General features: G+C 55.6%; 1 protein-coding gene across 1 annotated transcript; it reads right to left on the bottom strand.

Annotated features, from left to right (window-relative positions):
• Positions 1-531: 531 nt before the first annotated feature.
• Positions 532-9,821, bottom strand: MYL10 (myosin light chain 10). Its single transcript, XM_004385953.3, has 7 exons — positions 9,761-9,821; positions 9,586-9,678; positions 9,074-9,149; positions 7,996-8,100; positions 3,282-3,360; positions 1,126-1,174; positions 532-757 (listed from the first exon to the last, which is right to left on the bottom strand). The coding sequence occupies exons 2-7, from the start codon at positions 9,619-9,621 to the stop codon at positions 659-661; spliced, it is 444 nt and encodes a 147-aa protein (XP_004386010.1). The 5' UTR covers positions 9,622-9,678; positions 9,761-9,821; the 3' UTR covers positions 532-658.
• Positions 9,822-14,345: the final 4,524 nt, after the last annotated feature.

Raw genomic sequence — 14,345 nt, 5'->3', positions numbered from 1 at the left:
TTTTAATTTTGAAGAAGTCCAATTTACCCACTTTTTATTTTATGGCCGGTTCTATTTGCTTCTTGTTTAAGAAATCTGCGCCCACCTTTTCGCCATCCCTAGAAGCCCCCCCCCCCACTTCTTTGTTTCCACCTAGCTCCTTGCTGCCAGGGTTATCCTGGGCTGACCATCCTGCTCCCCACTGCCGCCCCACACTTCGTCTCCTGCTCCCCCCAGCCCGTCTCCTCACTGCAGTCTGCATGATCTTTCTGCCCAGCGACAGGCCTAGCTCACCTCCCCAGTGTCCCAGGGCTGGCACAGGGTCTGGCGGACACTAGGTGCTCAATATAAACTTCATAAATGAGTGCAATGTCCCTCAGCCCAGCTGGGGATCATTAAAACTGTCAATTAGTTCTAAACACCAGCTCATCAGGAACATTTGAGTAAAGCCAGGGAAGTAAAAAAGTTTTGGAAAAACCCACAAGATAGGAATGTTTAGCTTTCTCCCCAACTGGAGCATTAATCACGAAAACTCAGACCTTGTTAGCATTATTTATTCTTGTTTCTGCCCCCATGGGACCAGGGGGCCTTTCTCCTGCCCAGTGTGGCCTCAGGAGCGCCCCATCAGTCCCCTGAATTTGCTGACTCTTTGAGCGGGAGGGATATCTGTGGTCTCCTTCTAGTCCTTCTCTTCGCCGTGGGTGATGACATAGCACAGGTTCCTGTAGTCCAGGTTACCACACACATCTGGTGGGAAAGCTGCAAACATCTGCTTGATCTGGAGAAGGAGCAAGGGGTCAACCTTGACCAGGGTGGAATGGGGCCAAAGGTTGGGGGTTGGAGCAGCAAGTCATCCAGAGTGTCAGGCAGCACCTTCCTCTCTTCCTTGCATCAGGGTGCGGGGCGGAGGGGCCGGGCCAGCAGGCCAAGGTCCTACAACCAGCCAGCAGCCCAATTCTAACCCCTATAACCCCACCCACTCCTTGCTTGTTCTCAACCACGGAGTCAAGGGGGGAGATCAACTATGCACCAAAAGGAAAGGGATCCCAGGGAGAGGTGGGGCTGCGGAGCAGGGCCCTAGGCAGGGCTGGGCCCCAGGAAGACCCTCCACAGCAGCAGGAAGGACCCTGCAAAGGGCACACTTACCTCCTCCTCACTGAACCTGTCTGCCTGAGTCATGAGCTTCTCCTTGATGCTGCTCAAGGAAAAGAAACAGAAACGGCATGCTCAGGAGAAGGGCTTCCCCCATGTGCGCATGCAGGTCCCAGGTGATGAGGGCAGGTAGGCGGGGGCAGTCCTGGCCCAGGAGGACACCACCTGGGCCTGGCCCTCCTGGCCCTTGGCTGGCTGTGTGGACTCAGGCAGGCAACATCTTTGCTCTGCACTTCAGCCTCCTCATCTGTAATGCCGGCTCTCCTCATTGGATGGGGACCAAATGAAATGACCTGGAAACCTGAAATGACCTTGGGAGGCACTTTAACTTCTCACTGTGCTAAAAATCAGCCTCCAGGTCACCACAGGGAGATGACCTTCTTTGCCTTAGTTCTTGATGTACAGCTTGGTATACTTCTGGTAATCCCTGAAATCTGCACAGTGCTTTACAGTGTACAAGGCGCTGGCACCCAATAGTGAAGGGCCTGGGAGGCCTGCCCAGGTCTCACTTGTCCTCGTGGCCCTGGGAGGCGAGTATTATTAACCCCCTTTACCAGAGGGGGAAACTGAGGTTCAGGAGGGGGTTGATTTGACCAAGTTCCAGAGGGAAGTAATGGGAGGAGCGCAGCTGGCCCCAGGAGCCAGAGCTGGCCTGGGGCTGGAGGAGCAGCGTGGGAGCCACGTTTGAGTCTGTGTGCAAGGGGCCAATGCCCCCGCGCTTGGAGGGCCCCCGAGAGCTCACAGGGGCCCATGGGCAGGGTGGGATCAAATGGCTGAGCGGGGCTTCCCTACACCCAGAGTGTCCTCTGGCGCCGGCAGTGGCAGGCCGCACTAGGGACCAACGCACATTTTCCATTATTTATCTTACTGTGGGACAGTCCCAATTTCCAGCTCTCCAAATGGGGACTTTTCAGACTCTGTTTTTGCAAAACACACTGCACAGTGAAGGGCCTCCGCCAGAGCCTCCCTGGCCGCCTGGCCGGCAGCCCGGCTTCCAGGTCCCATATCCTGGCGTGCAGGCGAGGGGCGGTGTCTCCAGTTCCCAAATTGAGTCCCCAAAGGGCTCCTCTCAGTCTGCCCTCACGCTGGTGGGAATGAAGATGGGTGACAGCAGAAGAGTTGGCCCAGGCCACTCCAAGAGTGTCCCTACTATTCCCCCAGGTCCCCAAGGTAGGGGTGGGAGCCAGGGACCCCGAGGGAGGGGCAAAGGAGAATCCTCAGCAGCTCCTACCCCTACCCCAGGGGAGTACGTGACTCACAGCCTGTTGGGGGTTGGGGGGGAGGTTGGTGAGAATGTGTGGAGAGATCCTGCCTTCATGATCTGATTATTCTAATATGAAGTCAAATTATCCTCAAAACGTAAAGGCCAAAGCATCATAGTCCTTAACCAGGAAGTCTGTGCCCACAAGCCCAGTGTGGCCTTGGAGGCTCTAACAGGGCATGGGGGCAGTTCAGAGGTTAGCTCGGCCTCCTGCCCCCTGGGCAGGCTGCCCACCCTCTCACTGGCCCTAGGCTCCCAGTACAGCGGGCCATCTGAGCCAGTGCCTCTTGCTCCGGGTGCCCACCAGACAGTGCCCATGGCCACCTCCAACTCAATGCACCTTTCCTCACCTCCTCCAGGCTGGCCTCCACGTGGTCCCTGCCTAACTCCTCCTTAGGCTTGCCACTGGCCCCAGGGGAGACCCGGGGTCCAGGACCCAGTGCGTGAGACACCCTGATGCAGGCCCTGCCTACCTCTCTGTGCTCAGTCTCTGGACCCCACATCCGCCTGCACCCTCCAGCTACGGCAGACACCTCCTCATGGACCCTGCACACCCCAGCCCTTGACCTTTCACTTGTGCTCATCTTCCAGGCTCATGTCTGCTCTTCCCACCCCCGCCACTGGGAAGCCCTCCCCAAGTGACCTCACACTGCATATACACTTTCACAGCCATGTAGAGGCGGGGTACAGGCCCAGAAAGGGAAAGGGACGTCAAGAAGATAGCTGGGCTGGTCAGCGGCCCCTGGCTCCTGGCCAGAAGCTGACTGAGCTTGGCTGAGTTCTAGATGGAAGAGGGGACTGAGCTGCCCCCCACCTGCCCCCACCCTAGCTCGTTTATCTCCTGAGCCTTTGGGGAAAGAAAAACCAAAACCAGGGCAAGAAGACTTACAAATCAGCCTTGACGAAGCCTTTCCCTTCAGTGTCGAACACCTTGAAGGCATGCAGAATGGTCTCTTCGGGGTCTGTGCCTGGAAACAGCACACACAGGGCAGGGAGAGCGGCAGGGTGAGGAGGGTCCCACGGGAAAAGGCCAGGGCTGAGCAGGAACTGGGGTGGAGCCAGTCTATGGCCCCTGCAGAGGGGAACAAAGGGGAAAGCTTCCTCCCCAACTTCCACTCCACAGCGGGGCAGAGCCCACTTGAAGCAAGCGCAGGGCAATTCAGACAACCAGTCATAGTAATGATCGACAGGGCACTGCCTAGAACTGTGAATGACCTGCACGACTGTACATGGAGACCCTGCCTGAGCATTGACTGTGTGCCTGCCACTGTGCTTATCCTCCTGAGAGCTGTCCCTATTTTACAGATGAAGAAACTGAGGCTCAGAAAGGTTAAGTGACTTGCCCAAGGTCTCGCAGCTGGCAATTGGTAGCTGCCATGTGATCTGTGAGGTCGGTGGGGCAGCAACTCTAGGGCTCCTAACCCAAGATATGCGTGAGACGCTGTGGGTGGAGGAGAAAGAGCACTGCCCTGGAGGCAGAAGGCTTAGGCTCAAGCAGTTGGGTTGCAGAGGCCTTTGATATTGCCCAGCCAGAGGAGGGAGAGGTGGGCTCAACACACCTTGGATGGGGGGATGGGGCAACAAAGCTAGAGTAGCTCTGGTTTCATCACTTTCATGCTGCGGGCTTTTGGGAAAGACATCTTTAGAAGAAATGGTTCTGCTGCCCACACCCAGCCCCTTCATTGTACAGACGGGGATACTGAGGCCCAGAGAGAGGAGGAGTTTCACCCAAGTCCTCACAGGCTGTGTGAGGGACAGCAGGGGCTGGACCTGGGCCTGAGACCCTCACTCAATGCCCTTTCCTTTCAGTCACACTGGCAAAGGGATTTGTTAATGGGAAAGTGAGTGATAAACACGAATCTATCCTGTGCTGCGCTCCGTGCCTACAGCTTTACCCCTTTACTCCATGAGGCCCCAGAACAACCCTGTGTGGCAGGTATTGACACTCCTAATTTGTCAAAGAGGAAACTGAGGCTCAGAGAGGTTCTGTTACTTATCTGAGTTCCTACATCGAATAAGAGGAGGCAAAATTCCAACCCACCTCTGTCTATCTCCAGAGCCCCTGCTTTGTGCTCCTGCTCACAGCAGACCAAGGCCCCATTGGACTGGGTCAAGGTCCCTGGACCTCCTCCATCAGACCAGGTCAAAGGTCCCTGTATCTCTCTCATCAGACTTGGTCAGGGCCCTCCTTGTCTCCACCATCAGACCAGATTGGGCCACTGTGTCTTCTCCATTGGATTGAGGCAGGGCCTCTGTTTCCACCATCAGACCGAGTCAAGGCGATCCATGGTTTCCCCCATTGGACCAGGTCAGGGTTCTCTGTGTCTCCCCTACAGGACCAGGACAGGGCTTCTGTGTCTCTCCCACCAGACTAGGTTAGGGACTCTGTCTCCCCTATCAGACTGGGTGAGGGCCCTCTGAGTCTCCCCTACTGGACCAGGTCAAGGCCTTCTGTCTCCCTGAGGTGCAGTGAATTACTTAATATGGCAATTCTAGCCATGGTCTTGTGACTCCCACAAAATAATTGCGTGGGACTATGCAAATAGGGTGCTTGTGGTCCACCTAGGGGATTGGACAGTCTGCTAATAATGCAAATAAGGTGTATGGAACCCTTGTGGGGGTGGGACCATACAAATTAGGTATACAGAATCCTAACAGGGGGATTGATCAGCTTTGCCACCCTGCTAGGCTTAAAATAACCTCTCCCAGAGGTAAAGAGGGATCCTCACTACCATTAAGAAGAACAGTGCTGAGAACCTCCTAGACCCAGGCGACAGAGAGAGTTGTAACACTGGAGACAGGATAAGACAATGAGAAGCAGCAACAGAAAAACAGCAGCAGCAGAACCAGGAGACCAGCACAAGACGGCTGTCGTGGGCTTCCTGGCCCATGGAACGAGGTGTCTACAGCGGGCATGCCCACCCACGGAGTGAGAGAGCTGAGTGCCTTCGGGCAGGAGGCTTGCTGGCACAAGTGGGATGCCTCTGGGCACTTGTTGGCAGAGCTAAATAAACAGCTGTAACAGTTGCCTAACCAGAGCAGAGGTCAGGCCGGGGGGCCGAGGGAGAGGTCTGCCTGTGGGCACAGCTGAAAAGCTGTCCTGACCAAAGAACTGTATCCTGAGTTGTTCCTGATCCTGAATTGTAACTGTTATTTCCCTAATAAACCCCATAACTGTGAGCATAGTCTATGAGTTCTGTGTGGCCATTGCAATGAATTTTTGAACGCAGCAGAGTAGAGTGCCATGGGAGGGATGGCTGGTGTCAAAATTGGTGAAAAGGTTGGAGGGTAGAGGTATGTTTGACTTCCACCTCATAGGAATCAGGCTTGGGCTGATGTTGATCTTGATTCTCCTACCCCCTTGTAGAGTTAGACAAGGAGGTCTGACACCGCTGTGCCATTTTTATACTCCCCCATCACACTGGGAGCTTCTCCAGGGCAGGACTGTGTCTGAGTCACTTGGCATCTCTGACACAGGCCCAGAGTGACCACATCCTGCTGATCTACAAGCTCGTGGTGGGCAGAGCTGTGAGCTTCCTCTGGGCAGGGCAGCTTGCGGGCTCAGCCTAGGGTCCAGCTGGGGACGGCTCCAGGCCCTCATGACAGGGGGCATGCAGAGAGAGACAGCTCCAGGTGACTGGTCAATCAGTCGTGGTGGTGGGCTGGCGTGGGGTCCCTGCCTCCCAGGCCACAGCTCCCAGCTCTCACTGATGCTTGCCTTTGAGCAGAGACCTCCCTGCTGGGGCAGGTCTGTGGCTGAGGACAGCTACTTGTGGACTCAGTTAGCTCAGGCCCAGGATGAGACGCTCCCCACAGCTCGCCCACTTCCTTTCATGGTTCCTCCCTGCTCCTAAGACAGCGCTCATAAAATGGGCGCAGAGTGGCTGCTTCCCCCATTGTGCATGGGAATCTCATGACAAACTCTCCTCGTCCCAATTAGTGGGATGAGGCGGTGCCTGCCCCAGCCCCTGCTCCTGTCCCCACCCGCTGGCCGTTCATGCAGGCTTGGCCACATTTGCACGACAGGCTCTGCTGGGGCCCCATCCTGGCGCCCCTGCAAAAATGAGAAAAAGCTGCTGCCCTGAGGCCTACGCCTGGTCTGGGTGGTGGCTTCAGTGCTGCCCTGGACCTACACAGCTTCAGGCCTCAGTCTCCCATCTGTTAAACAGGCCTGGGGCCCATCGTGATGTGAAAGCACCTCCCATTGCCCTCCTGTTCCCCTGAGCATCCAGAAAGGGCCCTCCTGCACCTCCCGATCTCAGAGCCTGAGCCCCCTCTGCCCATCCCTCACACACACGAGTCTTGGGACCGGAGGTGCCACTGCCTTGCCCCAGGACTCCAGGCCCAGGAGTCCCGGGCCAAATCCTCAGGCAGGCCAACCCAGCAGGCTCAAAGGCCTTTTCCCCTGGCCCTTCTGCTGGCCTTTAGCAACTTTCCCCTCAGTTAGGTTCCTCAGAATAAAAGATAGAGGCCTGTCCATCTGCCCCCCTTAAAGTTGCTAGCTGGAGTCACGCTGGCCCTTCCCACAGCTCCTACACCCCGCCCCAACCTCCTGGGCTTCTGAGCTCTTGGAGGAGGCGGACATAGTCCCAAGAATAACCCCTAGCAGCTGCCTGGAGCTGTAAGGGGTCCAATGGCTCTCCTGACTCAGCTGGACAGCCCTAGTTCATAGCGTGCCCCAGATGAGAGTCCCCGGACCTCTCTGGCCCTCAGTTTTGTCATCTCTAACACAGAAGGGTGGGGTATGGGCTAATAGACACTGTTGGCTTCCTTCTAGCTCCAAGATCAGCTAGGACATTATGTCATAACCCGTGCAAGAGTTTTATGATTTTTTACCAAATAAAATTTAAGTAAGATAGCCCCCATTTTACAGACAAAGAAACTGAGGGACAGAGAGGAACCAAGCCTTGCCCAAGGTCATCCTGGGAGTCAGCAGGAGACAGGGAGGCAAAGGGAGTGCATCAGGCAGGGCAGACCGAGGATGGAACAACAACTCCCACCTCACAGGACAGCCACGGCCCAGACTGGCTCTTCCTCTGATCACAGAACCTGCCAGGGAAATCATTAAGGAGGGCGGAGATAGCCCAATCCCCCCCAGTTCCCCACTGCCGGCCACATGCTGTGTCTCAGGAGAGTGCAGTGGTTTGAGCCAGGAGCCAGGGTTAGAATTCTGAAAGCTGGCCACAGTAGCTTTCAGAAAATGGTGATGATTCATCCCACCCTAGCACCCCTGGCGGCCGGAGAGCAGTGAAGCAGAGTAGGCAAAACTGAGGGGGGTGGGGAGGCTGAAGGATGTGGGAGTGGGGCACTGTCTCGATGGTGGACAAAGGGCAAAGGTCTTCCCCCCACATTGTCTCACTGCGTTCCCTCTCAGCTCTTCATGGTAAGGGTTATTACAATTATCCCCACTCTGTAGAGTGAGGGAGAAACCAAGGCAGGGCCCAGGAGGATGTGTACGCCCAGCACCTGGTATCTGAGGGCCACACCATGTTCCCAGTGGCAGTGAGTGTCCATGTGTGTGGGGGGTAGAGGGGCATGTCTGCACCCAGAGCCTGGCCTGCCCCCACCGTCCTCTCCCCAGGGCCACCAGGAGCCTCACTCACCCTTCAGCTTCTCCCCAAACATGGTCAGGAAGACCGTGAAGTTGATGGGCCCTGGTGCCTCCTTCACCATGGCCTCCAGCTCCTCGTTCTTGACATTGATGCGGCCTGGGGGCAGAGAGAGTTGGGGACATCATGGGGGTCACAAGGGGCCCTGCCTCCAGGCAGCCCAAGAGACAGGAGCTTCCCAGCTTCCAGCTCTGCAGACCTACCCATCCCCTACTTAGCCCTAGGGCCCTGCCCACTTCCTGGGGCAGGGAGTGACATTCAGCCCACCGCCAGCAAAGGGCTGCCCCCAGCCTCACGCTCGCCTCTACCTCAGCCTCCCTGGAAAGGAGAGCAAGTCAGTCATTATTCTCATTTTAGAGAGGAGGAAACTGAGGCCCAAAGAGGTTGAGAGTGTTGAGGTACAGGCTGTGCCCAGGGCCCGGAAGATCCGGTTCTCCCTGGGCTTCAGGTCACGTGCCCCAGGAGGGGTCAGTGAGCTGCCGGGTGGGGGGAGGGGACGGGCTTTGGGATTGCGCATGGTCCCAGTGAACAGCCAGACCTCGGGGTCCAACACCCAGTCTAGAGATAACTTGGTTATGTCCCCTTCCCCCACTCCTGCCCCCTCCTTAAGGCCCTTCTCTGGGCCCTTAGAGAGCGTAAAAGCCTCTTCTGGCATCAGAAACCGCATATCCTCAGGCTCTGCCAATGTCACCAGCCCCGCACCACCTCCAGCTTCTCCCCTGCTCTTGTGAGTCCTCACCACACCCCTGACCCTTCCATGCCAGGCCTTTGCACAGGCTGTTCCTGTGCCTGAAATTCCCTTTCCTGCTCTGGCTGGGTCCTCCTGGGCTTTGAGGCCCAGCTCTAACCCCCAGTAAACTCCCTTTGACCTCCCAGGAGTGGGCCACCCTGCTCCTCCCCATAGCACCTGTGCCCATTGTGCTGGCAGCAACTACTGCCCTAGACTCCCACAGCCCCTCCCTCAGCCCCGCCCAGCAGGAGCTCCTCCTCATGTCCCTGGCACCCACTCAGCCCAGCCCACAGTGGTCATCAGAGGTGTTTGCTGACTGACCATGAACCCCAGTTCACCCACCCAGTGCAGCAAATGTGTCCCTCAGGTCCTGCTTGTCGATGAAGCCATCCCGGTTCTGGTCCATGATAGTGAAGGCCTGGCAGAGACAAGGACACTGAATAGCCACCACCACCAAAGCCCAGTTCCACCCTGGCACCCCCTCCCCAAACCACTGCCTGAGGAACCTCAGTGCAGGCCCCTCTGGCCACCCTACTGGGGTTTCAAGTCCATTGCCTCATTCAATGTTCACAGCAACCCCATTTTACAGACAGGGAAACTGAGGCTCAGAGAGAATAGACTTGTCCAAGGCCACACTGAAAGCAAAGACTCAGGTGCAGAGAGAGGAAGGGGTTGCCCAAGGGCAGAAAGACACATGTCTCTAGACTCTAGACTCTGAGGCACCCTGTGGTGGCTTCTAAGAATAATGACATATCCCTCCCCAGGGAATGAGATCTGGCTGTGTGCTAAGCTTGCTAAGCATTTTACACACATTACATCATTCCTTCCAACAACCCCATGGGCAGCTGACCAACCTCTTTAAACTCCTGGATCTGGGACTGATCAAACATGGAGAAGACATTGGAGCTGGCTCCACCCTCTGCTCTTTTTCTGGCTCTTCTTGGTCCCTGCAAGGTACCAGGTAAGGGTTTGCAGCAGCTCCTTCTTTGGGAGGTCAGCCTTCCACCCCCCACCCCCCACCCCATCTACCAGAGCGTCACAGTCCAGAATGGCACAGACCCGCCCTCAGGGCCAGATGTCACCGCAAACTGACAGGCTTGTAGTGAAGCCTTGCAGATAACCAGGGTGTTTTGCCAGCCCACGGCAAGAAGCTTGCTGAGTGCCCACTCACAAGGCCAGACAGCTGCTTCCTGACCCAAGCCCCAGGCTCCAGAAGGTGAGTGGCCAGCAGTCAGGCTGTGGAGCAGAGAGGCATTGTTTCTATAATCAGCCTTCGTGGGGCTTCCACCTAAGGTTGGAGGGAGCCTTAGAAACAGGTATCTAATGCTGGCATCCAGCTGTTTAAACTTCCCCTAGTGCCCTCAGATAACGTCTAGGCTCCTTAGCCCAGCAAGGCCCGCCCCCATGCCCCTCTTCCAGAGTATCCCCTCCCACCCACTCCCTACTCTGTCCCGAACCTGCTTAGCGCTTCCTTCTTTCCCAGTTTCTTCTCTTGCCATTCCTACTACCTGGAATGCCTTTCCTCCTTCCACTTGTAATAGCCCTTCAGGCTCAACCTCTCTGTGGCCTCCTCTGAGAAGCTTCTCTGACCCAAGCCCTCTGCCCCCACCTCCACCTCGTCATCTTGTGCTGCCACTCCCCACAGGGCCCGCCACACTGCCCTGCACCATGTCTGTCTCCCCAGCCAAGGGCAGACCTCCAGGGCAAGCCCCAGTCTGTCTCATCTCAGGTCACTCTAGCGCCCCCACCCCACGCCCACCCAGGGCCTGGCTCGCTGTGGGGATCAGCCAACGTTTGGAAATGGCTGCCCAGAGCAGGTGACCCCTCACGGAGCAGGTCGAGGGGCTCTGGCCAGCTTTCCTGCCTCCAGATGTTTCTTTCAGGATGTCATAGGGCCTAAAAGTCCACCACCATTAGGCATTTGCTGAAAGCTCTCCAGCCCCCAAGACACCCTGAGGCGCTGACCTTTCTCTCAGTAGCCATCACTAGAGCCCCAGGCGCTGTAGTCTTGGAATTGGCTCTGGAGGGGAAAAGAGCAGCCCAAACTTCACAGGGCGAGAGGTGGAAGGGGCTTCACACTCCCATAGCCCGCCCCCCACAGGCTCTGCCCCCAGCTCCCGCCTCCATCTCAGCTTCTTTGCCAAGTCCTTGTCTTCCCCGCCCCCACCCCCAGGCGATCTTATCTCCTGAGCAGGGCTTCCCTTGGCTCCCCTGCACCCACAGTGCCTGTGTGGTCCCTCTCCCCCAGATCACCCCGTCCCCTCCCCACCCCTCCCACTTCCCTTCTGGCTCCTGGGCCCGCTTCAGGAGTGAGCAGCACCCGGCTGACTTATAATTAGCTTTTACTGGGTGCTTTGTCTCCACTAATCCTTTGAAAGGGGGCTGGCAGGGCGACTGGGAAGTTATGATGCTGTAAAACCTCTGTAATATTTATAAATCCCTTCAGACATCATAAAGAAAAGAACCTCTCTGCAGAGTTCATCTGACATAATTACATATACATTTCCCTCTGATTAATAAAAAATGATCACTTCCGTCTGTGGAGCTCTCTGCCCTTTCTCTCTGCAGACCTCAGCCTCCCCCACCCCTGCTTAGCCCCAGACCTTTCATGTCTTTCTTGTTAAATGTCACCCTACTGTGTGTCAAGCCCTGGTCTGGAAACCCCAAAGGCAGGAAGGAATTGTTCTCTCTGATTGTACAAAGGGGGCCCTGAGGCCCAGGGCCTTAGCCAGGCTTCTGCCCTTCCAGCCAGGGTTTTTTTCCAGCCCAGCTGACTTGGAAATTTACCTTGATAAGGTGGCCACCACCCCCAAAAATAATATTTCTCTGAAAGGAACATCTCAGGGCAGAAGGGACAGCCTAGCATAGGGGGTCACTCAGACCTGGGTTTTAATCCTTACTTTGCCACTCACAGCCTGTGTGATGTTAGGAAAATCACTTGCCTTCTCTGAGCCTCAGTTTCCCCATTTATAAACCGGAATAATACCTACCTCAAGGAATCCATGGCATTGGACATTTGTTAAGCACCTGTTCCAGAGCCCCTGAGCTGAATCAGACCCCATCCTTGCCCTCAGGGAGCCCACAGTCCAGCTGGGAGACAGGCAACCAACAGAGGACAATGGAGGGAAGGACAGGTATGCCAGCACAGAAAAGCCCTACGCTACTCAGGGACTCAGGGCAGACTCCCCGGAGGAGGTGGCTGCTGAGCTGAGACTTGGCAGCTGGGCCCAAATTCTCAGGCCAAGCAGGACTAATGGAGGTATGTGAGGCAGAGGCATAAATGAATAGCACTGTTGAGGGCCTGCAGGGAGATCCATGAGGCTGAGCACAGGGAGGTCAGCAGGACGAACTCCACCTGGCCTGACAGGCAAAGGTAAGGGTGAGCAAGAGAACCTTGCAGCAGAGCCCCATGCCAGCTCCAGAGAACTCTGCTGACATGCCCCAATAGGAAGTGAGTCCTTTCAGCAGGATAGAGCCTCAGCTTCTGCTGCTGTGAAACCACCAACTCTACTGTCTGTCTGTGCCTGCCTGGTCCATCCTGGCTTCCTCCACCCTCCTCTTCCTCATTACCCTCACCTTCATCACCCTGGCCCCCAACAAGCCAGGGGAAACAGAGACCCAAATCAGGACCACATGGCCAGTCATTAAGGGCAGACTAGGGTGGGTCAAGGAGCCTTGGGGGTGCAACGGTTAAGCACTCGGCTGCTAAACAAAAGGCTGGCAGCTCAGAAGCCACCAACAGCTCAGTGGAAGAAAAAACCTGGCCATCTGCTCCTGTAAAGATGTCAGCCTAGGAAACCCTATGGGGCGGTTCTACTCTGTCATGTAGGGTTGCTATGAGTCAGAATCGACTCAATGGCACACAGCAACACCAACAAAGGGTGGGACAGGCCCAAGGATGACACCAGGTCAAGGCCAAGGATGTCAATGAGAAGAGTAAGGTCAAGGTCAGGTAAGTTCAGGGATGAGGTCACACTCAGAATCACAAATGAAGTCAAGGTCAGGGGATGACATCAGAGTTGAGTCGTGATGTCAGGGTCAAGGGTGAGGTCAGGATTGAGGTCAGGGCTGGGAGGGTAATCCCCATGGGTGGGAGGGAGGAGGACCTTCATGAAGAGGAGAGTGGAGGGGCAGGGGCGACAGCCAGGGGAAGGCAGGGCAACCCCAGCCTACCATGATGTGGAGTTCTCTCTCTTGCTGCAGCAGAGTGGGTCGCGCTCAGGGCTGGCTCTTTAAATAGTGCTCCTTCCCAAGCACGGTGATGTGCCAAATCCAGACAACAGTTTGGAAGGTGACAAAGGACAGGATGGAGACCTCCCTGCCAGGCACCTGTCCTGGGCCATTCAGAGTGGGTGGGGTGGTGGGATCATTGGGTAAACACCATGATCCACAGTCTGTTCAAGCCACAGGACCTCCATGAGTACTGGGGCAACTGTCTTCTCTACAGCCCAGGAGCCAAGGCCAACAGTAAGTTGAGGCCCAGAACCAGCTAGAAAGACTTAGCTTTAGGCCATTGAGGGTCAGGAGAGCCCCCCAAGACAGAGCCACCCATGCCACCTGGAGGAACTCAGGGGCTGCTATTTTATTTAGTGCTGCTATAACAGAAATACCACAAGTGGATGGCTTTAAGAAACAGAAGTTTATTCTCTCACAGTTTAGGAGGCTAGAAGTCCAAATTCAGGGCACCAGCTCTAGTGGAAAGCATTCTCTTTCTGTTGGTCCTGGGGGAAGGTCCTTGTCATCAATCTTCTCCTAGTCTAGGAGCTTCTCAGCACAGGGACAGAAAGACAGATGCAAAGGAGATGCTCTTTCTTGGTGGCATGAGGTCCCTATTTCTCTGCTCACTTATCTCTCCTTTTATCTTTTGTAAGATAAAAGGTGATGCAGGCCACACCCCAGGGAAACTCCCTTACATTGGATCAGGGTTGTGACCTGAGTAAGGGTGTTGCATCCCACCCTAATCTTCTTTAACATAACTTAATCTTGCCTCATTAACCACAGACAGAGATTAAGATTTACAATACATAGGAAAATTACATCAGATCACAAAATGGACACCCACACAATACTGAGAATCATGGCCTACCCAAGCAGACACATATTTTTGGGGGACACTATTCAATCCATGACAGCTGCAATTCGGCAGATCCTTTGAGCTGCATGACTCTGGGTGGAGCACAGCCTGCTGGAAGCCTCAGCCATCTCACAGGGAAAGCAGGGAGGAGAGTGACACCTCTTTCATCTTGTGGAAAGGGTTTCTGTGCCAGCCTGGGCCACAGGGGCTCTAAACCAATACAGCTATTGCTCCGTGGTTACTACTGTCACGATTACCCACCCAGCCAGATTCTCCTTAGGCCACTGAAAATGTCCAGTGTGTTGTAAAAGCAAAGAAAAATGGAGGCTCTGACCAGGGAGAACTGAAAAGTCAGACCCCCCACCCCACCCTGGCCACACACACCCTAGACGTGACCTGTCCCCACCAGGTTGGCCCGGCCCAAGAATTCTCTAGTAGATGTGCCAGCAGAGCCAGCACCTGCCCCTGGCAGGGCTCTCATGCATCTAGGGCAGCCCTGGCAGCCCAGGCTTGGCCTCAAAGGTCACCCCTGCCCATCTG

The sequence above is a fragment of the Trichechus manatus genome, unplaced genomic scaffold (genome assembly GCF_000243295.1).
Source record: "Trichechus manatus latirostris isolate Lorelei unplaced genomic scaffold, TriManLat1.0 scaffold00151, whole genome shotgun sequence".
Taxonomy (NCBI): domain Eukaryota; kingdom Metazoa; phylum Chordata; class Mammalia; order Sirenia; family Trichechidae; genus Trichechus; species Trichechus manatus.
This window is presented reverse-complemented; position numbering and strand designations above follow the sequence as displayed.

Bases quoted from the DNA above. Each gene is read 5' to 3' on its own strand.
- MYL10 (XM_004385953.3), bottom strand. From the start codon at position 9,621: ATGTTTGATCAGTCCCAGATCCAGGAGTTTAAAGAG. The intron at 9,150-9,585 runs GTTGGTCAGCTG...TGTCTCTGCCAG, and splicing joins AGATCCAGGAGTTTAAAGAG to GCCTTCACTATCATGGACCA. The intron at 3,361-7,995 runs GTGAGTGAGGCT...TGCTGTTTCCAG, and splicing joins GTTTGGGGAGAAGCTGAAGG to GCACAGACCCCGAAGAGACC.